This window comes from Lepidochelys kempii, chromosome 14 (genome assembly GCF_965140265.1).
Source record: "Lepidochelys kempii isolate rLepKem1 chromosome 14, rLepKem1.hap2, whole genome shotgun sequence".
NCBI lineage: Eukaryota > Metazoa > Chordata > Testudines > Cheloniidae > Lepidochelys > Lepidochelys kempii.
The window spans coordinates 6068841-6095154 of NC_133269.1; the positions used below are offsets into that span (position 1 = coordinate 6068841).

Sequence of the window (26314 nt, forward strand, 5' to 3'; positions counted from 1 at the left end):
GCGGAACAAGTTAAATTTCAAACTGTAACAAATATAATAAAGAAAAGGAGGACTTGTGGCACCTTAGAGACTAACAAATTTATTTGAGCATAAGCTTTCGTGAGCTACATGCATCTGATGAAGTGAGCTGTAGCTCACGAAAGCTTATGCTCAAATAAATTTGTTAGTCTCTAAGGTGCCACAAAAACTCCTTTTCTTTTTGCAAATACAGACTAACACGGCTGCTACTCTGAAATATAACATAAAATACTAATTAGCCAGCAATAGACATTTGCCATTTCAACACTCAGAAGATAACAAAGAAAGACAAGGTAGGTAAGCATAAGGGAACAGGGACAATGGCTTTCTTTAGTACATTTTGGGTGCTACCACAAATGAATAAATAATAAGAGAGAGTAGTTTCCACTTCAACGTATGGAAAAGCAGGAGACGCTGCTTTACATGTGCCCATTTGCAATGCAACTGGTGTTCCACTGGTTTTTCTACTATCTGATTCTAGAAATTTCATCGCAAGACATTTTTGCTTTTTACAAAAATTCCCACTACCCCAGGAAAGAGAAGATTGTAATGCTGCAAATTTGGAAACTTCATTTGTTTCGATGCCAAAAAAAATCAATCAATCAATCAATCAATCAATCAATCAATCAATCTTGGCCAATTTTTTTAAACCACTTGATTTCAAAGTTTCAGTCATTTCTAGGTTTTTTCCCCCTTGATAAGGGTTCATGTTTATTCCTAACTTGCAAGAAACAAAATTTAGCAGCTTTTTGTCAAAGTTAATTTAATTTCACCAAACGGAAGTGAAATGCAAAGTTTCAAGATTTTCAAGATGTTGCTGTGAATATTTCAGCCAACCTTGATCAGTACAATGGCAGTTGTCACCGCAAAGACCATTCACATGATTCACAGCTTCAGAGATAATGAAAAGGTGACATAGCTTTGAAAATTCATTAGCTATGGTAGGATATATCCAAAACAATTTGTGCCACATTCTACTGCCATTGACATTAATGTACTCTGATAGAATTAGGGTCTAAATCTGGAGTGAGTGCTCTGTGTTGGATGGAGAGTTCTGCATTTACACCAGAGTACATTACAGCAGAATTACATCCTGATTAAATAGCTATGATTCTGACTGCAGTTTATTTCAGTTTACCCCATGAGCAGCAGGTAACTTCTTAACTCTTCTGCTGCCCTCTGCCAGCTCATAGTAGACCCTTAATGTACCTCCTTAATACACCTCTCACATCTAGTACTTCCTATCTTTTCACAGTATTCTTCTTAAACAAAATACACGACTGGACTGAGAAGGACTAAAAACTTTAAGAGACTGTTCCTGCAAATTCAGGGATGGCTGAATGTTCTTTTAGTTGAAAAAAATACCACTCTTACCTGAGGAAAGAAACGTAATGTTCCCATCCTTTGGTATTTACAATACTTCAAAATTCATCTGCCAGTGTAACAGAAAAATGTGTAAGTAAAAGGCTGGACTGGCTAAGTCAAGGAAAATGCACTCTACTGAGGCAGAACTACCGCACAAAAACCAAACGACAGTCCAGTGCCCAGATCTTCCGCTGACCTCAGACATTGTAGCGTCACTGAAATCAACAGAGCAATGGTGATGTACATCAGCTGAGGTTCTGAGCCTTAGACAACAGCCCATCTGCCCGCTGTTCTGAGAGTCTGTTTCAAAACCTCTTCCCTTCAGTTAGGACTAATTCCTCACCCTCCTTCCTCACAAATATACCTATATGTACAACAACCTGAATCTGTAGCAGCTTATCCTTCATTAATACTCTGTGCGATACAAGCGACGGGCCAAGTGTTAGTTATACGGCACATCTGTACTTCAAAAGTGCAGTCAATGCTCCTGTTCCTCTCTCAGTCATTGGAAGGAGTGAAGCACTCGGCAGAAACCTGGGCTTTTCCTCATGGATTCAGTATGAAGAATGAGATGGGACAAGTCATTTCACCCTGAGGCTGCAGGGCCCAGTTGCTCATAGATCACTAGGCCAGAAGGGACCACTGTGATCATTTAGTCTGCTCTCCTGCATAGGACAGGTCAAAGAATTTCCCAACCTAATTCTAAGATGGCTGCTCTCACCACCACACCGTGGCCAAAAGTTGTACTCTAGTCCTTATCTCACGTTGACTTCTGGCACAAATTGGTGTGTGTCACTTCTGCGTACACGCGAGCAGAGAATACACCTGGACAGTCATATCACAGAATCTAGCACTGAGACTGAACTAAATCAGGGGCCACCCAGTTTCAAAAGGATTGAATGCCCAAATCGCATTTACCTTAAAGCTCCTTTACACTGTTCTGGCAAAGCGGAGGCACCTTAGTGTAAGTGAGACTCAAGACCACTATCACCTTCTAAAGGTGAAGAATTAGGGAGGAGATATAATCAGAACTGGCCTGAATCTTTCCTATAGTGCACACCAAAAAGACATTTTACAACCAAGTTAAAAAAAAACTTGGTTCACTTTCCCCCCCTTCTATTTAAAAATTCCACAATTCTGTCCTTATTGGGTTTGGCTGGGCCCAGAAGTGGAAGTAACATATCAAAATATCATCAGAGAAGCTATAAGAAGGTTGTTCTGCTCCGGCCAAACCCACAATGTATTGGAAATCTTCAAATGATATCTGATCTTGTGAGATTTCCATCACTACTTCCAGAGGACTTCAGAAGCTTCTGAGCTTCTGCCTGTTTATCCTCATAGAACCACTCAACCCCTGGAGTTTTGCCTCATTGCTTTAGGGAACCTGTAAATCCCTCTGGGAAGTAAACACAGTCCACATTGCAGCATGGCTGTGGATGTGACAGATTCAGATCTCTGTTCCGTTGGTGTAAATCCAGACTTGCTCCATTTCTGGAAAAGATTTTATCGAGCAACACTCTGATAGCAACAAGCCAAGCTGGGGCATGCATTAGTGGGCCCCAGGTACACCTCTCAGCTGGTGGTAGCCTCCCATCGGAGGTATGCGCCCATGCATGATTTAATGTGGCTCGCTGCCGTATCATAAGTCACTGGACAAACAATAAATCAATAAATAAAAAGGATCCTAAAAACAACAGCAGGCGACGCCCCCGCCTCCCAAAAAGCTGCGGAAATCCCAGGAACACAGGGCAAGCCTTAAAGGATGGCCAAAAAAATGAGATGAGGACATTGGTAGCCAATAGTTTCCATGCAGCTTTGGGATGAGAACTGTAAAGGTATAACAGCTAGGTGTAAAATAACACACAGTCAAATTCATCTCTGGTGGACCGCCACTGGCTTCAATGAGGAATGAACTTTCCCTAATAGACCTTAAGTCATCTATTCCTTGTAATAGGATATTCAAAGACAATCCTAAAAGGTGTCTCCTCTCATTTCTTGGCTTTGTAGAACTTCCCTTTGCTCTCTTGTCTTTGTACTGCTGCCAAAGTCATGTCCTAGAAACACACTGCCAGATAATTTATCCTTACCAGCTAATACATGTTCTTATGCATATCTACTCCCTAGCCACATTTATCAGAATGGATTTTAGTTGATCTTAAGGTTCTGCTGCTCTTTGCTTGAAGGCCTGCACTGGGACTGCCTTGGGGAGATAAGAGGGGGCTACAGTAGGAATCGGTATTTGATAAAAAACATTTTGATGTTGCAAAGGGACGACTTGTGTAGTTGGGCCATGTGCTAAGCAGATGCACCAGACACGGGAAAGGAGCTATCTTCCCTCCCGGGCTGCTTAGTGCCTGTAGCAGCCTATGGTATATGGGATGTACTACACGGGCATACTCAGTGAGCTCTTATGCTCTGCTTCCCACCAGGAGCAGAAGGGAAATAGGAGGATCAGCACTGTGGCCAGTTCCTTGGTATTTCCTCTGCCTGCTGCCATACAGGGACTGTGCTCCTCCCCACACATCTTCCACTGTTAGATTACATTCCATTTATGCAGCCCAGCAGCCAGAGGTCCATGGGAAATCTACTAAGGAACAATCCTTTGCTCAACATGCTCACATTTCGCAATGCCACTTTGTCTCTCCTGTGTTCAAAGGAAAGCATCAACATCAGCATCTGAGATGGGCAAAGGGAAGGCATCAGGACTATAACTGAGCTCTCGCTTCTCAGACTGCCAGTGCTGAAGGTCATTCTGCTGCTTGACTTTCCTGGAAGATTTCTTTCTCCTGTGCCACTACTTGAAATATTTTTTACTAGAGAGGGTTTGTGCAACCAAGCATTGCACAGCAGTCATCTGCCCATAGTTCCTATACAACGGTGTCCTTGCCATGCCCACAATAAAAACTCAGTCGACAACATGCAAAGGCAACAGGTTTGGGAATTAAAAAAAAACCCCACTGGGAAGGGGCAGACACTCTCCTAAGTGAAATCAACTGACTTTAATGCGTGGCATCGCAGGGGGTTAGTAAATGCTCTTTCAACTAGAGAAACACATCTGTCTCCTGGGGAGACCTCAACAGCAGCTGTTTCTTCCCATCGAGGTGTGGGGGAGCAAGAGCGCTTGCCTGCCAAAACTCGTCATATTCCATATTATCCACCTGCTCCACTAAAGGCTGAGCTGAAGTATTAATTTGGAGATCTCATCTTTTTTCACAAGAAACAATCTGGATTTCATAGTGGAGCAAAAAGGCCAACTGTGCAGACAAAGCTCTGTAACACCTCCTTTGCTGCCAGTTAACAGCTTTCAAGGAAACAATCAACTAGGGGAGGAAGTTACAGACTATAAAATATGTGGACATCAGGTCAGTTATGTCTCTTTTATATACACTTCTCACCCCAGCCCTCCCACTATATAAATACATATGCACAACAGGGAGACAAGATTCCTTAGACATAAACAGCCATAATGCGGCAATAAAGATTAATGAGTGGAACTTGCTACTTTATGTGAATCCAGGGGAAATTTCCATTCATTAAACTTTATTATTGTAGAATAGCTGTTTATACAAAAGGGGCCAGAGTCTCAGCCGGAGTAAATCAGCGTCACTCTAGCTAAATCAATGGAGCGACACCAATTTATGCCAGCTGAGAATCTATAGCCCTAACAAGTCTCTTTCCCATTTTTAGGGTCAGGAGATTTTACTCCATTAATAGCAATAAACATTCTGCAATATTCCCCCCATGCACCAATAAAAGCAGACCAGTGAAGGCAACTGTTTGTCTTGATCCTGCTCCCATCAGCAAAACTGAATATAACTAATTGCTCGGTAACTGAAAGATATCAATAAATAGGAGGAAATTCAATGAAAAGCAAAAATATGTAATTAAGAGGCTGGAAGGGGCTGATTTTTGAGCTGGTTTGGGGGCACGCTAACCTAGGAGGGATGTGATAATGATCTCCATCTGAAAGTGTGTAAGCACCAAGCATGGTCCACGGAGGATGGACATCAATGAGATGGAAGAGAGGACAAGGAGCATTTTGACGTGTTTTTTGCAGCAGGGACAAGAAGTGATAGAAGCCATTCTGCTTGAGACTTTTATAACTACACTGGACCAAGCTCTAGTGAATGGGCTGCAAGGATCCATGCTGCATTGGTAGGGAAATGGATAAGATGGCCTAGCAGGTCTTTCCCATCTACAATTTCTACGAAAGGTTTGAGGCAGACTCTTCTACTGAAGCGAACAGCAAGAAATACTGGCCATGTTTGCGTGTGTGTAAATGCCTTTGTTGTGTGCTCCCTCTGCATATCAAGGAGATCCTCCCGCTCCACCCACTGCCTCCTTCTGCTGGAATCTACAGTGTAGACACAATCCCCGTTTCACACCACCTATCATCTGGGGCTGAAGGGAACAAGGGTGGTGTTGGCATGACACCTTTGCCGAAGGAGCAAGCATAGGCGGCCCTTGTGAAATACGAAGAGCCTGGGGCCATATTCTGGCTGCCCCTTGATGGCTGTGCGAGGTGGGGAGGGAAAGGGGTGCAGGGAGCTCCTTCGTTACCAGTGCCCACATGCAGAAGGCCACCAGCTAGCTGAGCCAGAGCTTCTTAAGCACAAGGTGTAGGGCAGCAGCACTGTACACCCCAAAGAGAGCACGACTGGGCGGACTGGCATGGCTACGCCCCTCCCCCTCACCTGCCGATGTGCAACGGGGCACATGGGGGAGTGCGTGCTTCCCCATTTAAAGAGCCATTTCTGAGCAAGGCCCTCTCTAGCTCCCCCTGCCTCCAGACACAGCCACTCCACCACCACAAACCCAGCCCCTGTGGGCGTGAGTTAGGAACAACTCCTCAATAACCAGCAGAACACGGTAAAAGAAAGGACGGATCTCTGTTTAAAGTCTTGTGTGATGCGTGGGAAAAATCTTCTCCAGAAAAAACAAAATCCTACCATACAAACAGCAGCAACAAATCCACCCCAGCCCCAGCCTTCCTTCTGAGTGTGTGATGGAGTGAGGGAACTCTTGTGATGTCCAGAAATAGAGTCTTGGGAAGCCACTGACAGAACACTTTTCACCTTCACTGCATGAGCCAGAAAATTAACCCTCAATACACCCGTCCTGGTAGGTGTTGTTATCTCTATTTTTACAGATGGGGAAACCGAGGCAGAGATTACACACCTGCCCACTACCACAGTGTTAGTAAAAGAGCCACCACAATGGTAATCTAAGCGTTTAAGGAATCCTGGCTCCCAATCTTGTGCTCAGACCACTAGGCCATGCTTCCCCCAAGACGACCTGTGGCACACTACTTTCAAAAGGTTTCAAATGATCCCCAGATGTTACAAGCTTTGTTTTGATATTTGCCCAAGATGGATGCTGAGATACGGAGCAAATCTCGAATTTCTCCACTGACCCACACCTAGCACGGTCATTTATACTGGGCAAAGTGGGTGTGTAATGCTGCTCAATCTGAATTTTCCACTCACATCACCAGTGGCAAATTACACTTACTCTGCAATGATTCAAGGGCCTACCCAAGGTGAAAGGCAGCAGAGAATCAGGCTTTTGAACATCAGATAGAGGAATGGGGTGACTGTTTCTTTTCAATAGTCCTTCTTTCTTGTTTTGTTATAATGCAATTAAACCAAGAAGATTTTGGATGAGCCAGACATCACAAGAGTAAAAAGCACAAAAGAAAACATTCGACCTGTAGTGTTGAGCCATGCACAATTCCGTTTATAGGGTTACTAACTGCATACAACACTGACAGTTTTCTGTTGGAAAACGCTGGGGATATTAATATCTGCTGTTAATACTGATCTTTGACGGTATCCCATAAATTCAACCCGTCAGTTACCATGGCACTGGAATAAAGGTGCTCTGAGGTCAAGGGAATTTAGTGTCCAAATGAGATTTATATTCCAAGAGAAAAAAGGCAAAACCGATCTTTAACGAAAGCATCAGATCCATATGCAGGAAAACCAAAGGCTGTTTTTAAACGTTATGTTTTTCAAGTGAGAATTGACGCTGGAACCAACTCTATAAGCTGGCTGGCTGGCTGGACTTTTGCTGCATCTGAAGACAATCAATCAAAACAGCTCGGAGTCTATGTGAAAGTGTGAGAGAGAAAAGACAGACACACACAAAGCTGAAAACCAGGGCGCAGATTATGAGCCCCCCAGTGGCCTTTAAAATTACACTGAAATGTAAAAGAACCTTGTGTTTCATCTGCAACAAAACATCTCCTTGGAAGTTCCCCATGGGATCATGTGAGAGAGAGGTAAAACTTACAAAGGGGTGCTGACGCAGGAGAGCAAGGAACCTCTTCACACAAAGGGTAATGCTATGCTGTAATCACTAGGCATGACTGCAGCTCGAGCAGACAGACCCAAGCTAGCTCTAATTTAGCTAGCTCAGCGCTTAGGACAGGGAAACCGAGGCAGCATGACTTTCAGAGCAGGCTGTGCAAGCCAGCCTGGAACCCTGGGAAATTATTCATTGGGCTAGCCCAATCTGCAGCTCACACTGCTGCCACTTCACGTCTCCAGGACCCAAGCTAGCTTTGCTTGGGTACGTCTGCTCAAACGGCAGCCCCTGTGATTATAGCACAGATATACCCAAATTCTTTGTAACCAGTTTAATTCTTCAGGACCCTGTGCCCCCAGGGAACTATCCCACAATCCAAACTCTGAACTCTCCAGAGTCTCCTCAAACAATGGACGTAGCAAGTATGTGGTGCAAAATGATGGGATCCTGGTGAACGAGATGGTAGAACTCCCATAAGCACTTCAATTACTAATGACCTCCGCCCTGGACAGATGCAATGCAAATTACCATCCTCCCCCTCTGACCTTGCAAAGGAACAATGCAGCCTTGGGGAATTGGATCACTTCACAAATGGATGCTTTGGGCTCGTCCACAGAGTTACGCCCATTTCCACCAGCTGACGATCTGGTGGAGTGTGTGAAACAAGGCACAACTTGGCCCTGAGTCTTGTGCCGCAGTGAGAGCTACTCTTCGGGCAGTTCCTTTCTGGGCCTGAATGGATTTCGAGGGATTTCAGCTAGGGCTGCTGTGGATTTTCGTATTACTTTCCCTCTCCCCACCCTAGCTCTGCCTCAGTGGATCTTCGTTCCCCTGATACAGGTGAGAAAGGCAAAAAAAGGTGGGGTAGGCCTAAGACTGGGTCAGAGCGGGAGCTTTCTGTTTCCCGTAATGCAATAGAAAAGGCTGCCCTCAGCACATAAGCTGGAGAAGAGGAGCTCTCTTAACTGGCATAGCACCAATTTTCCCGGCTGTTCTGGAGCGACATGGGGCTCGGCTCCCAAATCGGCAAATCTGGAGCTTCTGTCTGTGACCCTCCCAGCAGAGAGGCATAGTGCTGAGCGGGTGTCTTTTAAAAGACAGAACGGGGAGACAGACATTGCACACATGCATTCTGCCTTGCCGGGAGGGTGAGAGGGAAGAGATCAAGGGAGACAAGGCGCAAAGACCAGATTGCAGTGAAAGAGCCAAGTCAGGAAAGCTGATCAGGCCACGTTCTGCTCGGTGACACCAGAGTGAATCCGTAGTCAGTGGAGTCACCGAGAGCAGAGCTAAGGTCCATCTGCTCACCCTACAGAGCACTAGTTACTGTGTTAACACGAGAGCAGCATTCTTATGCTGTCTTTCCCTCCCATCCTGACATCCCCAATGTTCTTCTCCCTTGGCTAGCAGTTTTCTTTGTGGACCACGTCCAATGGCAACAAGCTCCTGGGATCGGTGTAGCTGTGGTTTCCTTGCGGGTTTTCCTGGACTGAAGCCCTCCGAGGGGCACCTGCAGTGTGTGCAATAGCCTAACACACACAGCTGCATCGATCATCCTGACCAGCCCTGGATGTGAATCAAACTGCACTCCAGCAGGAGTTCCTGCGGAGCTCGTTAGCGTTTCAAATGACTGTGGGTAAGTTCAGGGGATTTCTGTCTGTGTAGTGCTTGGAAATTTGGAAACCCACCCTGGGACGTAATCCTCTGACCCTGCTTCCCCCTTTGCAGATATCCAGCCATCCATAATGTTCCTTTCTGTTCAGGGAGGACAGGAAAACTCCCTTCCGAGGCCAAAACCACCACAAAATCTGAACTCTAACATCAGCGCAAGGTTCTCCATGAAACGCTCCCGAATTCATAGCCAGGTGAGGGATCAGCTATTGCCTCTTCACATTGCCACGCACTTTAAAACGAACCTTTCCTCCCTGCATTAGTCCCAGTCACTACGTTTCTGCCTCAGGACATCACTGCCTGTCAGACACGCGTCTAAACCGCTGGAACCAGAGGCTTTAGCAACGCCGTGCGCTGGGAATGCACCGCAAACACCATGAGAACCAAGCTGCGTTTCCTCTTTACGTGTCATCAGAGCAATCTCTCCTGTGCCCGACCGCGTCCCACATCATGTGAGATCCTATCAATCCCCTCAGCGTGTTTTCCGAGGTAGCCCCGGCATTTGAACCAAGATCCTTGTTAAAAATTCTTTAACAATGCACATTAAATAGTTTTCCACAACATACAGGCTTCTTCTCTCTTTTTTTTTTTCTTTCCTTTTCTCCTTTTAACCCTTTCCACAGCAAAGCCCTATAAATATTGCTTGCTGTAGCCTCATTTTCGTCATCATCATCACACGTTCATTCTCATATAAAACAGAAATCTATTCAATCCAGCACTTAACATAAATATTAAAATAATGGAAGGGACAAAATATAAATCTACATACAACTTCATGACTACCATAGCACCTATTACCATGACAAAAGCAATTTGACAGAAACAAGGGAAGAGGGTTGAGGAGAAGGTTGGGGCATGGAGGGGAATGGCATTTTGACAGTCATTAAATATTTCAATCACCCTTGTTAAAAATTATTTTGTTTGTTTGAAGGGTGCCAACCTTATTAAAATTCATTTCACTAACCAGTTCACTCTATGTCACTATGGATACCAAAGAACCCTTTAAAAACATTGGCGAGGCGGGGATTTAAAATTTTTTTTAAAAGGCGACTTTCTATTGGTGCTTTCGTGACCAAGCCCCGCCGCACACCCCTTTTCCCCTAAACCCACCAGTCCACAGAAAGGCAAATCGTGTACAAGTCCGTTTCTCAGTCTCCCAGGATGAGTTTTACAAAAGAAGCCACGTCTGTCTCTTTGGATTCGTGCTGGGTGAAGAAAGGGTGTTGCTGGGAAAGAAAAGAAAAGAGAACATATTAAAATGTATTATTCAAACCATAACCACCAAGCTGACATTCTCAGTGTCAGCCTGGCAAAATTCTACTCAGTTGGGGAAAGTCTTCCTAGTAAAACAATATTGTTTCCCCTACTAGCACCATAATGGTGTCATTCAGGTGGGTAAGTACATATCGTGTCTGGGCTGGTAAATGAATGATATGTGGATTCTCTATATCTGGACCCAAATGGACCCCGCAGTTTTCTCTGGCTCTCTAGCTCCAGTATCCTCTGCTGTCTACTGTCCCTCAGTCCTGGCAGAGATTAGCAATATTGGAATGGACTGCTCACTCAACTCTACGTGGGTGTTGGTGGGTGTATAACGTAGAACTTCTATTGGTCCAAGAGTGGAAAGGCTCCTCCTCTCTTCCCAGATGAAAATAATAATTATAACACTTTGTCAGCACCTTTCATCTAAGAATTACAAAGTGACCATTGGGGCACGTGAACCCCATGTGGGTAGGAATAGATGGAAACGTCCTGACAAGCCCACAACAAAGAGAACAAAGCAGTCCAAGATGTAAACAACATGGCACACGAGAAGATCACAGTAGATATAGGTTTACACAGATGCTTTGGGCCCAAGGCAAAACAAGGAAGGTCAGACAAATGCTGGGCACATTAGCCTTGAATTTGTCTCCTTCAAATATATTTGATTTATATATTATAAATCAAAGGCATTGGATCATTGAACTGTGAAAGAAAGAAAGAAAGAAAGAAAGAAAGAAAGAAAGAAAGAAAGAAAGAAAGAAAGAAAGAAAGAAAGAAAGAAAGAAAGAAAGAAAGAAAGAAAGAAAGAAAGAAAGAAAGAAAGAAAGAAAGAAAGAAAGAAAGAAAGGTGTTATCTCTTATTTTAGTAGGCAGAGACATCTCTCAGTTGAATTTGCATTCCCATCCTCAGGGAAGATACTCATGCGTTTGTTAGGGGTGTGCAGTCAAAGAGCATGCTCCCACTGAATTCACAGAAATGGGACTAACAGCATGAATATAGTTCCACAAACGTGTAAATGTTTCCACGGAAAAGCCTCTCAGGGAAACCGCATCCTCAGTGAATATTTACCAAGCTTCCAATTTTATTTCTTTATCCCTTTCCCTCTGCTCAGTTCTGTGTCTTGTTCCTTCCCATCAGCAACTGTTAAGGCTACTTCATTCTTAACCACTCTGCAGAGAGGCCAGCTATGCTGGCTGGAAAATGATAAATAGCTATCTATTTAAACACTTAATTGTAACTAACATATTAAGGCATCCAGCCGGAGGTTCTGTCTACATTTCTGTAAATGGAAAAATATGTGCAAAAAGCAAAACAAAAAACAAAACAATCCCAAACCCTACTTCGACCAGAAACTAACATGTGCTACTGACGGCTGCATCTCAGTGGGTGAGATCAATTCACTTAAACCAGAAATCACCAAGGCTTTGAGCAACACAGCAGCACCACCACTGCAATTTGCCAGAAGCAGGGTGAGGCTTATCTAACGATCAGTTATTGTTATTATTTATTTGATTGAAAGGAGAGCCTAGGAGCCCAGTCAGGGACAAGGACCCCACTGTGCATAGAACCCAAAAGACAATCCTTGCAGAGCTTACAGTCCAAACACCAATGTGCGTAAAATGGAGCAAACTGCTATGGCCCTCATCTTCATGCAGGATGGGGCTGTGGTTAACGCACGGGGGTGCTGGATTCAATTCTTGGTTCTGAGAAAGTCTTGCTTGGGCCAATCTCTCTGTGTCTCAGCTCCTCAGGTGTAACGTGGAGATCATATTACTCCCCAACCTCACAGGGGTGTTGGGAAGATAAATTGGGGTGCTCAGACACTACTCTGATTGGAACCATATAAGCACCCCTCACAGACAGGTCAACATGGGTGCATGACCCAGGTCCCAGCAGGCAATCTCCACCTTAAGCTAGGAGGTGTGACCCATGGAGACCAAAAGTCCCGGCATGCAATGCTCCACCATGATTTGTGTCGGTTCATTCTGCACAGACCTAAAAACACAGCTGTCCATTGCCTACTCTTGCCTGTATGGCACAGCAGTATTGAGAATGAGAGGGATTGCACACAAAGGTCCCATACACCTCACTGCAGGTATCTCTAACTTACATCCAGGCTGGTTTACTATTGGTTCATGAGAACATAAGAGTGGCCATACTGGGTCAGATCAATGGTCCATTCATCTAGCCCAGTATCCTGTCTGCCGACAGTGGCCAATGCCAGGTGCTTCAGAGGGAATGAACAGAACAGGATAATCATCAAGTGATCCACCCTGTTGTCCAATCCCAGCATTTGGTAATCCAGTGGGAAACAGCTAGATTTTTAAAGACTATGGGCAGAGGTTCACATGCATAATGCCCACACACTTGTGTAACTCTTAGTGCCTGTAATTTGCACATGAAATTGCTGAGGGGAAGCCAGGTGCGTTCACATACAAGGGCTAGTTAGGCACCAAAAGGGCCATTTGTGCGCTCGTCCAAATGCCAGGGCACAGCTGGGACGACAGCTAATCAATCTGGCTCAAGGTGCAATGTATTAGACGTGCCATTGCAGGGAGCAATAAAATCTCTGACACCTCAGCAGATTTGAGAGACCAGGACTGCAACGAGGCTTCATGCTTCTAAACTTTCATCCATTTTAGAACGTTTTCCTGGACATTTTGCTGTATTGTAATACCCACCCTCCACTCTTCCCTCTATCTCCCACTTTCTCCCCCCCACCTTCAAAATGAAAGAGCAAAGGCTATTTTGGCTGTGAATTTTTCACAAATCCTGTTTGCTCGTTTTCTCACTGCAGGCTATGTTCTGTCCTGGGTTACACCCAATCCAGCGGGTGTTAGTTTCGGAGCGAGTAGCCATGATTCCCTGTGCTCAGTGACCTACACTGGGCCTTCCAGTCACCGGCATGTGTTACCAAGTTTTTGCTGAATATTCCTTGCTGTTGCGTGCAGGCATCTGTGTGCAGTGGGAGTTATATGGAACCGCAATAGGCAAATCCAGCTCAGGAGAGAGATGCCACTGCATGGATCCCTCAGTCCCCCTACATAAACAGCAGGGCGTGGCAATCACTGCCTGAGTGCGGGGGAAGGAGACCTGGCCCTTGCCCATCTCCCCAGTGCTTACCTGAGCTACTGGCATTGGATGCTAGGCTGAGGATTTCAAAGAATCTACTTTTCAGATCATTTCCTTCACCCTTTCTCAGCAAAAATAAAAGCTTCCTGCGGCACCCTAACAGTAATGCAAGGATCATACCCAGACGACCTACTCACTCTGTGTAAACAATCCTCCAACACTCCTGCTGGGCAATCTTAACTGCTCATCACATTTCAAGAACCCCCCACCACACCTCAAATCTGAATTCGTCTGACATTTAAAGACTTTGTCAAAATCCTTCAAAACGTCTCACTGATGATATGGGACCAATTTAACTGGAGTCGGCTACATTGACAATTCCTGGCACAGGGGTCCTGCTACTCCCTTCAGCTTCTGACTCACAAGACGGTGAGCTGCTGGATGGAAGAAGTCCCTCCCGCAGCTCTCTTGAGGCTGGGCATGGGTGGGGTTTTGCTTTTCTGCTTGTGTTGCAGAAATGCCCTGCCAAGCCATGGGAAAAACAGCAGATGTGTCACCTCTTGGAGAGAAAAAGGCCCTTCACCTGGCTTTCTTTAAAACACTAACGTGCAGCTCATAAAACGGAGGAATGAAGAGCATGGATCACAGCCTGACTACATGACAATGTCTAAAGTGTACCCAGCTCTGCCAAAGAACATCAGTCCTGACCTGCAACACCTGCTGTAGCCCCACGCCCCTGCCCGGCTCTGCCAGTGCACCTTAAGTCCAACCCTGCAATACCCATACTTCAGTTCAGGGCTTCGTCGCAGCTCTCCTGATGCCCCTCAACTGAGACCTGCAACACCTTCTACTCCAGTTCAGGTTCCAAGTACCATCCTGCCAATGCGTCTCAATCCAGATCCAAGAGCCCTGCTGCTAAATGTAATTTGTTGTCTTGCATCTGTCAGTAAAGTCAATACAAAGTCCCTTTGCCAATAATCTTACAACCTAAATCAGACATTGGATGGACAGCGCACGTGAAGATGTCATGGGAGCGGTTATGGTTTAGGCTTGGCACCTGCATTATAAGCTTTGTTTGTTAATGCAGATCAAAATTACTTTTTGTCTGTTGCATTGACCGAGTGGAGACAGGAGAGGGTGGTTGGACGAGGGAAGAAGTGAGCTGTCTTAGGGTGGATTTGAAAAAGGAGAGTGATGTAGCTTGATGCACTAGAGGCTACTCCAAGCATAGGGAGCAGCATGTAAAAAAGGTTCAGAGACACAACTGCAAGGAGGAGGAGGAACATCTGAGAGAGGCATAGGTTTTAAGCAGAGAACAGGGCTCAAGCAGGTATGAGACAGGAGATAAGAGCCCGGAGATCATTTCTGCTGATCAGAGATAGTCACTTGACGCAAACCATGCCATTATATGAGTAGAGGCTAGGGAAAGATGCACTAAGTGACCTGAGTCACTTTTCACAAGTGCCCCGTGAACAATTCTCACAGCAATTCCCATTATTGTTTTGGTCACATGCTGATCCCTGCAGGATCTCAACCTCAGCCACTGGCTGGAAGAGAACAGTGCGCAAAGCTAATTGCCCAGCCACCTCCACATGACCTAGGCTGTATTTTACAGCCTGTAAGCTGTGGGAGAGGGATTCCTTTTGTTGTTTCATGCTCCATTTCACCTGGGGAAACAGGTTTTAAAAAAGAATTAAGCACAGACCACCGGTATCTGTTTTCCCACTACTCAAGTCAGAGAACACAGAGTCACATTTTCCATGAGAAACCCCAATTCCACAGGAAAGCAAAGAGCAGCCGTGTTCTAAAAAGGCAAGTCCGTTCCAGTACCGCAACTTGTAATGCCATTACAGAACAGGAGAGAAAAAGAAAAACCACCCCAAAACCACAGGACCTCACAACATTAACATCTGCCGTAAAATACCACAGTGTTGAGATATGTTGGAAAGGTGATCCAAGGGCCTAATTCAATAGACGTGAGCACAGCTACCAATGGGTATTATGCTGCAACAGACAAATCTGCCCTGGTGAGCCTTTTTGATAAAAGGCCATTTGGCAAAGGTCTGAGATTTGCTTTCTCTCTACATCTATCTATTCAATCATAAATAAAAACATTTGGTCTTCCCTTTGTCTGAAAGTCGGTGTGCAAGCAAAGCTGTGTGTAAAGTAGATCTCTACATAGTCTAATCGCATTACAGACCCCAGCAAAAATGCCACAGGAATTACTCACTGCTTACAAGTAATTTTTAAAAGGTGCATGACCTTCCAGTGCAGAGAACACCTATAGAGTGTTAGGAACCTTAAAGCTCTCTTACAGCAGGTATCGCAAAGACCCGTAAAGTGAGCCGGGAGGAAGCGACGAGAGAGGATACTTTCATACTTTCTGACTAACTTCCTTCCTGTGTCCCAGCAAATGGAAGAGGTGTTGGAAATGGCAGGGAGGGAGTGGGACATGCACCTGGGGATGGACAAAGCACTGGGCTAAAATAGAAACCAAGCAGAATGTCTAGGAGAGTGGGATGTTAACTTCACAAGCAGCTATTCAGCTCTGTTATTTCTCTCTCTCTCTCGTGTTTTCATCAGGACTCGGCAATTCCAGATTCTAACCAGAAATAGGAGCAGAAGTAGCTCCAGAAGATCAGGAGAGAGGTTCTGACCAAAGTGCAGTCTGGAGGTACAAGACACCTCATTGCATAGCCTGTTCTTGCCAAATCAGTTCCTACAGCTCTGGCTGAGTTTAGAGCAGTGTCTGAACAGCTGGGAGTTCACCTGTAGCTAAGCACACTTGACCTCTGAGCCCCTTTCAGCACTGCCCACAAATTACCTTGCATTGCCCTCCTATCATTAATCTTTTTCCACAGTTGCTTCCCCCAGCCCTGCCCAAAGCAAATATATTCCAAGCAGCAGAAGAAATTCAGTACGTGAATGCTTGTTTTGGTCACATGCTGATCCTGGCCAATAACATCTGGAAATCATTCGGTTCAAAAGCCTCCTCTCCAAGTTGCCATGGCAATGAATCTCTGTTGCACGTTCTGCTCCTGCTGCCCATGTGGAACAGCAATGAAAACTCTGCTCAGGATGGGTGTAGAAGGCCCTCATGCAGATCCTAGTGGAGAGTTTTGCCTTTGCCAACCCACCCTCATCCATCCTGGCAGTACTCCCCATACACCCTTGGTCCATTACACCGTTAGGGAAACATATTGCTCTTAGTTATACCAGTACACTTTCCTTTGATCTGAATGGGAAATGCACCTGAGTAACAAAGAACCAAATTTGGTACTTAGGCCAAGATTTCCTAGAACGAGTAGTGATTTGGGTGCTCAACTCCAGACACATGAAAGAAGGCATCCAAAATCACTAGTCCCCTGTGAAAACCTAGTCACTTTTGAAAACCTAAGCTTTAAGTCTGGCTACCATGTACCTTTAGCCTTGCCACACTCACCATAAGCTCTGGGTATGTTGGCCGTTCTTTGGAATTCTTCTTCAAGCTTAAAGGAAGGAAAGGAAATAAAAAGAGAATTATATCTTGTATGTAATTTAAGCAAAGCCATAAAAATACACCACGCAAATACCCAAAGATTTAAGTCCTGCATCCATATTTTCGATCAACAGCCCTCAGATTTCAGGACCTTCCAGTGACTGGAGTATGAACACTGTAGATTTCCCAGCAGTTAGTTTGTTTTGCGTCACTGTGACTCTGGCCTTTCCACGGCTCTGAACAGCTGATGCCATTTCCTGAAGACCACGTTCCATGGCACATCTCTGAAGCATGTACTCCTTCCTCGGATTCATTCAGTCTCATCAGGAATCAAATAATGAGCTGGCCTACAGCTCATTAAAAAGTCAACCAGAGTCTTTCTATTGACTGCAAATGGGATTTGGATCAGACCTCCCCAGCAGTCCTGTTTTCCCCATTTGTGTTCTTACTTCACAAGATTGGGTTTATTCAAAACTCCACTATCTAGAAAAAGACATGCTACAAATTTAGGGCCATGCTCCGATTGCAGTCTGTGCATGCAGACCCCCACCGACATCCTGGGAGAAAGCTGGCAGCCTGTGCCTTCTAGCGATCACATCTCACCCATCAGATCCTTTGCATTTTAAAACTTTCAAGATAACATCCATCTGCAGCCATGGGCCTCTCTAAATTATCCCCTCTGTTACTTCCTTTTCCATTATCTATTCATTATTTGTGGCTCTGTCTGCCAAGGTTTATTCCCCAAGTGGCCCGCCACAGAGCCCCAAGAACTTGCAGGCTCAGCACACTCAGTTCATGACCCCACGACAGCCCAATGGCATGTACCCTCACTCCGCCACTGTGGTTTTGAGTCTTGGTTTCTCAGTCCCTCAGCCAGAGCAGCTCAGTTCCAGGGCAAGGACTGCATGGTGGTAGGGGAAATTACTGCACTTTGTGTTTCAGTAAAATCCTCTCGAGCTAGATATGGACTCTGGTGGTCAACAAACATACAGATAACGGTGACAAGCTACACCACTCACTTGTGGTCCACAGAGTCATTGAATAATGCCAGGGCCATCAGCTGCAAAAACAAACAGTTGCCCCAGCTCTAGTGGTGGCGATAGAAGGATTATCTCGTGGAAGGCCAATCATGAAGGGAGAGTGATACACACACTGTCATAATAATTAGACCATCTACAGCATTGTTCATATGAGCTCACTGCAGCCGGCATTCTCCAATTAACCTTCCCATAACCCCTGAGAGCTAAGTAAGTACCAGGGGCAGAGAGGTGAAGGGATTTGGGGACAGACATCAAACTGCAAGTCAGTGGCAGAAAAGGAACCCAGGAGCTCTGACTCCTGCAGGTACATCCCTAGACAGCATACATGCTAGCCAATACATTGCACATCTGGTGAGCTCTGAAGGGACCCTCTGAATATATTCAGGGCAAAATCAGGGCTTGCAGAAGTTGGCAGCTCCTCAATGCTCCAGCAAGGGAGTGGAGAACTGAATGGCTTGGAAACCCATGCCTGGCTATTATTTATCTCTGCACTTCAGTTATGGCATGGGGACAGTTACACGGAACATCCTTTAGTCTCCTCCACTACAACAGATGGCTCGGGAGGCTGGTGGCTGGGAGGTTATTTTTGCTTCCCTCCAGCAGAAAATAGCTTCTAATCACAGGACGTAATCGCTACTCACTTCCTGATGGTGTATTTATGGGAAGAAGCTTGGAGTGATTTTAAAAGATCTTGACACGTCCATGGGGAAAGGTGTCATGCTGAGCAAAACAAAAGTGTGAGCCTCAGCTATGATAAGCCACTCCACTGTGGGATTTGCCAGGCCCAAGGGAAGTGATGGATGCCCGCTGAGTAGATATTTCCTGTCTCTTGCTGCACATGGTTAGCTCACGTTTACTGTAACCGCAGTGCATTGGTATAATGCATGTCAAAACTGCTAACTGTGGTAAGTGACTGGGAAGAGATGCATCATATCCTTCAAGTCTGCAATGAGTCAAGCTTCAAGTCAAGCTGAAGGTGAGCTTCAAAGCTTGGATGTGTTCTCATCCAGCGTTTGGTCTGTGCTCTTGTTAATTTAGACTTCATGGAAAAGACTCATTTTTGGATTACCAATCCCACGGCATACAGCGGCAGGTTATTACTGAAGGAATTTAACGTTAATCTTTAAGAAGCCTTTCAAAACCCACTACTGATCATCACTGACCATAGAGTTCACAGCAATATGGAACCTCTGGTTCTGCCAAATTCTCTTTTCAGTTCCCTGAGCTTCTTTAACACCTCCTACATTTCTTGTTTAAGATCAGCATCCCAACACCCCCAGATCCGATCCTGGCCAGAAATTAAGGGTCCAAATCTGCTTCCATTGAGTTCAGTGATGTTGAACCAGGCCAAAGACACCAAGGGCCTGGTTTTCAGAGGTCCTGAGCACCAGCAGCTCCCACAGACATCAAGTGTGATTGTGGATGCTAAATCAGGCCCTCTGAGATGCACACACACTTTCTTGCAAGTCCTAAAAGATAGGATATTATCATTATAACCATCGCAAACAGTCTGGATTTCCTCTTCTTAAACCTGCTGGTGAAGTCCATGTGACCTGCAACAAGCAACGGGGCTTGGAAAAGCAAATAGCTCAGCGTTCTTTGGAAAACAACAAGCTGCCCAGCTTGCTCAAACAACCCTACAATAACAAAGCGGCAAGCAGGCAAGATGGAGGAAAGGAAGGTTGTCTAGAAAGGAGAATTTCAGTGTTTGGCTTCCAAAACGGGGGGTGTCACTTCCCCCTACCCGGGGGGGGGGGGGCATCAGTCCTGCTCTGTGTGTGTGTGTGTGTAGAGCAGAAGTGGGGAAAATGGGATTGATTCTGCATAGTAAGAGGAGGAAATAAATTCCAGGAACCTTGAGCACGTGGCCGATTTAAACAGGGCCCCAAAGCAGAATCCCAAGTACTGTTTCTTAAGGTCCACTGGGCTGATGTGATAAACTCCTTCCTGGGGCACAAGCGGAGCTGGCAGGGCTGTGAGCCCTGACACTGGGAGATCAGGAACAGTCTCATATTTCTGCATTTGTCAGCCTGTAGCACTTCCCTGGCTACCATGCAAACAGCCATCCATCTGCCAACTTGGCAAACAGCAAGTGGCAAAACAGCAAATGGAAAAAAGAAAGGGGGGGAGGCCTCCGGAGTAGTTTCCAGGGAGGCTGAAGGGAGGAGCATTCAAATGCTGTAGGGCTGTTGCTAGAAGCTACTAAACAATGCACCTCAGGACAAGGACAAATGCCAGTCTATTTTAGGGGGCAGGAAGGATCTGTTCTTTCATGCAGCCTTCCAAACCTGCTGACAGCGCTAGTGTGCCCCAGGCTGTAACATGGATCCTTTACCTCTCCCCGTGCTCACCTCCTCTTTCTGCGCCTCCGGGCCCACCCTGCCCCACTGAAATCGACGCAGATGCCCTGCTGTAAGCCACAACAGAGCCTGCCCCCTGCACTGATCGAAAGGAAGATGTGACCGAGCTCTGAGTAAACTCTGAACTTCCACTACCCTCAGCTAGACACTCTGTGGCACAGCTTCCCGGGGCTCTGAGGCGGTGGGGGGGTCGTTCAGGGTCAGCGCTACATTTCCTGAAAGCCACAGGAAACAGCCATTCTCAGGCCCAAACACGTTCCACCCTGGATGCCTTACGGAAGGTTCACTCAGGCTCACGTGTCCGTGCACAGGAAAGCAGTGCGAGGCTGCTGATGTGCAGGGCCAGGGGTACGTGCATTTCTGAATCTTCTCTTGGGGGAAGCCACCTGTTGTGGAAAGAGAGGAGCCAATTCCAGTGCCCGGGTCATGGCTCCCCGTCGACAGCGGCACGAGGAGTGACTTGGGTTGTTTAGTTATTCAGCAAAGAATATAGTGGCTTGAAAAATTCTCTTCCTCCATCTCACCTCTGGGGAAACATCCCCCAGGTCAGCACAACTACTTTGAAGTAGTTCCAGTTTGGGACCCACACTACTTAGCTAGTGTCCCCTTTAAAGATGAAATGATTTGCCATTGTTCTCTCTCGCATTTCTCCCTCATGTCTAAGATGTGTGAGAGTCTCTGGACAGTGTGTGTTATATGCCCCATACACACAACATTTGAGTCTTTGCCTAAAAAGCCAGGCTCGCTAGCTGGGGCTGTGACTTGTAAGGAGCCATGCTGGAGATCCCCGGTTCAATCCCTCGTGTCGGCCAAGATGGGAGCCGTCGCACACACTCAACGGGGAGTTTATACCAGCAGAATTAGGCTTAAGATTGGCGCTGATAGCACAATATCCCCCCAGGACCTCTTTCACACCCCTGACCAGTGACAGACAATTCTGGTTCCAGGCCCAGGGCATGCTGGGGCAGGAGGCTTCAGTTTTACTTTGTTCTAAGTGACGCAGCCAGCATTCAAGCCTCTTGCTCTTTACCGAATGCAAGGAAAACATATCAGAGCTACAGACTCCAAGCAGACAGGGCTCAGCCTTGGACTGAGCTTCCTGGATGCGTGGGGGCGGGAGGGGGGTCCTTCCTGGGTTTCCACAGCCAGAGCTCAGGAGGGATCCGCTTACCACTGTGAGGTAAAGTCGACGAACTCCGCTGAGAACTTGTCCGCCGGAAGCTGCGGCGACGGCTCCTCCACCACCTGTTTGAGCTGCTGGAATGGCGTCCCCCAAGAGTCATATGGAAACCGCAGGATCGCCAGCTCGATCTGGGGGGGGGGGAGAGGGGCAGGCATCAGCACGGAAGACACCCCTCCCCCCCGCAGCCTCGTGGCTTTAAAGCCCCACGAAGAGCTCGAGTGACACCGGCAGTAATGAAGGGTCTCAATCACTGGCTCTGTCAGTTTCCAAGGCACCTTTCACCACCTACCCTGTCTGAACACAATGCGCACTCTTTCCCGCAGCACTGCTCTCTGGAGGGGCTGGGGATGGGAGAGACCAAGACATACCCCATTACTTAGCACTCAGCTTAAATCCTCCTCTGCCAGAACGGAGCATAGGAGCAGGTCCCTACTTTGCAAGGGACACTAGTGGAACCAGTTTTAAAACACAGTCAAGGGGGTGCACTGATTTTTCTTCTCCCATACCAGATAAATCAGTGAACAACTTTTTCCACTTCTCTTCATCTCATGCTTCCAGGACTCGATCCCCACTGCCCTACCCCCTATGCCGTCATTCACACCCCTGCAAAGCGAGTCTGTATCATCACCACCTGGAAGAAGGGAGAGGTGGATTCATGGTATCTGTACTGCATCCACTCTGTCAGCTTGTAGCTTTACTATTATTTGTATTCTGAGAGTGCCTAGAGGCCCAACCAAGACTGGAGACCCACAGTGCTAGGTACTGTACATACCGATCATAAAGGTCAGTTCCTGGCCACAAAGATCTTACAATCTAAGTACAATGATAATTTCCTAATTTTCTTTTAATATGTATTATTCTGTGTGAAAGACCCACTCAAATTACAGGGGAAATGGACTATATAGCAAGTAAGTTAAATGCACAAAGTGAACAAATCTGAGATAAAACCTTTTCTCCCTCTTATCTCTCTCCATTACCCTACTCTCAGGTGTTAAAAATCAATCTTTGACCTATTGCTGTGACAAGTTAAGTTGGTGGAGTCCCTTTAACTCCAGTTTTCCTGGATTTCAGGGCAGATCTTCCAATTCTGAGTTTAAAGAGAGATTTTGCTAATAACCACCAAGTTTATTTTTATCTTTTTGAAATCAAAGAGACTCCGAAACGACAGACTCTCCGAGTAGGGATGGATGCTTCCCGATCAGCATTTCAGGCCCTTTGCTAGTGTTGGCTTGTACTGCCATCAGCTGGCCAGCTGAAGTTACACTCAAGTTGCTTTTCAGTTTTAAGCAGTGCAGTCGAACCCTAAAGCAATTTAACTTAGGAACACTGGGCTCAGTTGTGTCTCTAAGGCACCAACCAGGAGAGTCCCAGGATTCTTTGTGCCTCAGGGGAAGTGCAGGGTGCAGCAGAAGAGGCCAGTTCTGCTGGTTTGTGCTGAGTGAGGCAGGGCGATGGCACAAGAAGTAGACTGTGCACACCCTGAGCACACAAGTTATCCAAGGACAAGGCTGCAGCAACCTAGGGTCACAGCCTACCCTCACTGCCCCACCAGCAGAGCATGGGTGGAATTATCCTGCTAGGTCAGTGGGTTCCCCGCAGTTCACAACACTGCAGCCAGCTATTCTTGGGAAAAGCCACCGCACAGGGTACCTCCATGCCGCAGCTGGAGGTGGGCATACAGGCACTAGCTTTGATCAAGCCTAAGCGAGTACCGACCTAGGACTTAGGAGGGGACTGTATTGGGCAGCTAGCCCAAGCCGCTGTCTGTGCCACCACGGCCATGCTGTTATTTTGGGTGCTAGCTAGGTCAAAGCTAGCATGTGCACGTCTAGTACACCTCAAGCTGCAGTGCAGACGTACCCTTAAAGGGGGCTTTAAACCACTCCCTAGCTAAGGTCCTCATTACCTTCATGTCTGAGCGCCTCACAATCATTAATGTATTCAGACTTACAGCGCCCCTGCGAGGGACACAGTGCTATTAACTATTGTACAGATGGGACACTGAGGCACGGGGGCTGAGGGTAAAGTCTCTACAGGACTCTAAAGTCCCATTTTTGGAAGGGACTTAGGAGCTTCACTCTCACTGCCTAAGACATTTCAGCCCTTTTAAAAATGTCCCCTCGTGACTTACCTCAGCTCACACAGAGAAGGGGGATTGAACTTGTGCCTCTCAAGTGCACACCCTAAGCACCAGACCCTCCTGCCTCTCTAGAGAGGATGAGGAAGGCACACAGTGCGACTGCAGGAGTCCAAAAGACAGGAATTGGCTGAGGGAGGTTCCACAGACAGTTCTTGCCCTTTAAAATTGCTCCCACCCTGCCCGGAAGGAATGTCAGTCATTTTTCACTTAATTCAATGGAATTCACATGGAATTCAGAAGATATTTAAAGAGATGGGCTGTACTTCCTCTAGAGCAGGGTTTCTAAACCCGTGGGTCAGGACCCAAAATTGGGTCACCAGAATGTTTCAAAGGGTCGCAAGGCAGCTCCCGTGGTTCCTGTCTCATGTGGCTGGTGGGTCTCGCCTCCCCGTTCCAGGCACAGCAGCCTCTGGGGTCCCAGCACTACTCAGGTTTGGTCCTTCCATCATAATGATGGGAGTCCGGGTAGGCCAAATCTGAATGAGTGGAACTGCAACCCTGTGAGCCAGGTCACAACTCCACTCCCGCAAATTTGATCCAGTGAGGAGGGGCGGGGCCAAACCTGAGTAGTGTTGCAACCCCCGGAGGTTGCAACCCCCAGAGCAGGGAGCCAGGCCCAGCCAGCCCCACAGCACAGGAGCGGCCACTATGGGGTAAGTGCCGGGAAGAACCCAACCCCCATGGGGGCAGGATCCGACCTAAACCACCCCAGGGCCTCCACCCCCAGACTATTTACTGGGTCGCGACATGCCATAAACATTTACAAATGGGTCCTGAGCCCAAAAAGGTTGAGAACCACTGGTCTAGAGAAGGCTCAGTTTTGAAAACCATTTGGCACCAGAAAAGAAATGTGTTTCCATAAGTGAAATTACATGGAGGTAATTTCTCTTACCTGATCCTTCCCCTCACCACATCTGCCCAAAAATTATGGAAGAAAATATTGGGGGGAGCAGCCTTAGATGGAGATCTTTGGGCTGAGAACTACCACATTCATGGCAGGAGTGAAAGCCACTGGGTTTTTATGTAAGGGTCCCAGAAAGAGGCACCCCCTTCTTTTCCTCCATGTCACTTCCTGGAGATGACTTACATTGCCCAACCATGCACCGGGCATGCACAAGTCAATGTTGTTCTTTTCTTTAGTGGCTGCCAACCCCCTTCTTCCTGTTTTTAGCTCTGCACAGTGAAAGACAACCCTCCTGTTGTCCTGGTGGGAGAATCTCAGGAGCAGATGATACTAAACTGATACGAAGTCGGCAGATGATACTAACCTGCTCAAGACAGTTAAAACCAAAATGGACTGTGAAGAACTTCAAAAAGATCTCACTAAACTAAGTGACTGGGCAACAAAATGGCAAATGAAATTTAATGTGGATAAATGTAAAGTAATGCACATTGGAAATAATAACCCCAACCATACATACAATATGATGGTGGCTAATTTAGCTACAACTAATCAGGAGGAAGATCTTGGAGTCATCGTGGATAGTTCTCTGAAGACGTCCACGCAGTGTGCAGCGGCAGTCAAAAAAGCAAACGGGATGTTAGGAATCATTAAAAAAGGGATAGAGAATAAGACGGAGAATATCTTCTTGCCCTTATATAAATCCATGAAACGCCCACATCTTGAGTACTGCGTACAGATGTGGTCTCCTCATCTCAAAAAAGATATACTGGCATTAGAAAAGGTTCAGAGAAGGGCAACTAAAATGATTAGGGGTTTGGAACGGGTCCCATATGAGGAGAGATTAAAGAGACTAGGACTTTTCAGCTTGGAAAAGAGGAGTTTCAGGGGGGATCTGATAGAGATATATAAAATCATGAGTGGTGTGGAGAAAGTGAATAAGGAAAAGTTATTTACTTGTTCCCATAATATAAGAACTAGGGGTCACCAAATGAAATTAATGGGCAGCAGGCTTAAAACAAATAAAAGGAAGTTCTTCTTCACTCAGCACACAGTCAACCTGTGGAACTCCTTGCCTGAGGAGGTTGTGACTATAGGACTATAACAGAGTTTAAAAGAGAACTAGATAAATTCATGGCGCTTAAGTCCATTAATGGATATTAACTAGGATGGGTAAGGAATGGTGTCCCTAGCCTCTGTTGTCAGAGGATGGAGATGGATGGTAGGAGAGAGATCACTTGAACATTACCTGTTAGGTTCACTCCCTCTGGGGCACCTGGCATTGGCCACTGTCAGTAGACAGGATACTGGGCTGGATGGACCTTTGGTCTGACCCAGTATGGCCATTCTTATGTTCTTATGTTATGAGCTCAATGTGAGAATACAACACTGTGCCTTTAAATAATAAAAGTATTATGGGTTGACTGCTGTAGCTATAAGGCCTGCTGTCTCTAAGTGCATCACTTGGATGTGGGCAGCTGAGTTGCAAGGGTGTTCAGAGGGGAGACTGAAAGAG

At 46.3% G+C, this 26314-nt stretch overlaps 1 protein-coding gene across 2 annotated transcripts in view; it reads right to left on the reverse strand.

Annotated features, from left to right (window-relative positions):
- Positions 1 to 209: 209 nt before the first annotated feature.
- Positions 210 to 26314, reverse strand: part of MAP2K6 (mitogen-activated protein kinase kinase 6) — a 94381-nt gene continuing 68276 nt past the window's right edge. Inside the window, exons 10-13 of one of the 2 annotated variants that reach the window (XR_012154916.1) lie at positions 21746 to 21885; positions 19378 to 19683; positions 17139 to 17184; positions 10549 to 10586 (exon numbers count right to left, since the gene is read on the reverse strand). Coding sequence is in view for 1 of the 2 variants with exons in the window: in XM_073311641.1 (XP_073167742.1) it covers positions 10509 to 10586; positions 17139 to 17184; positions 21746 to 21885 (264 nt within the window). In the remaining variant the exon portion in view is untranslated. Of the gene's footprint in view, positions 10587 to 17138; positions 17185 to 19377; positions 19684 to 21745; positions 21886 to 26314 lie in introns of both variants that reach the window. The other variant, XM_073311641.1, reaches the window with a different exon arrangement.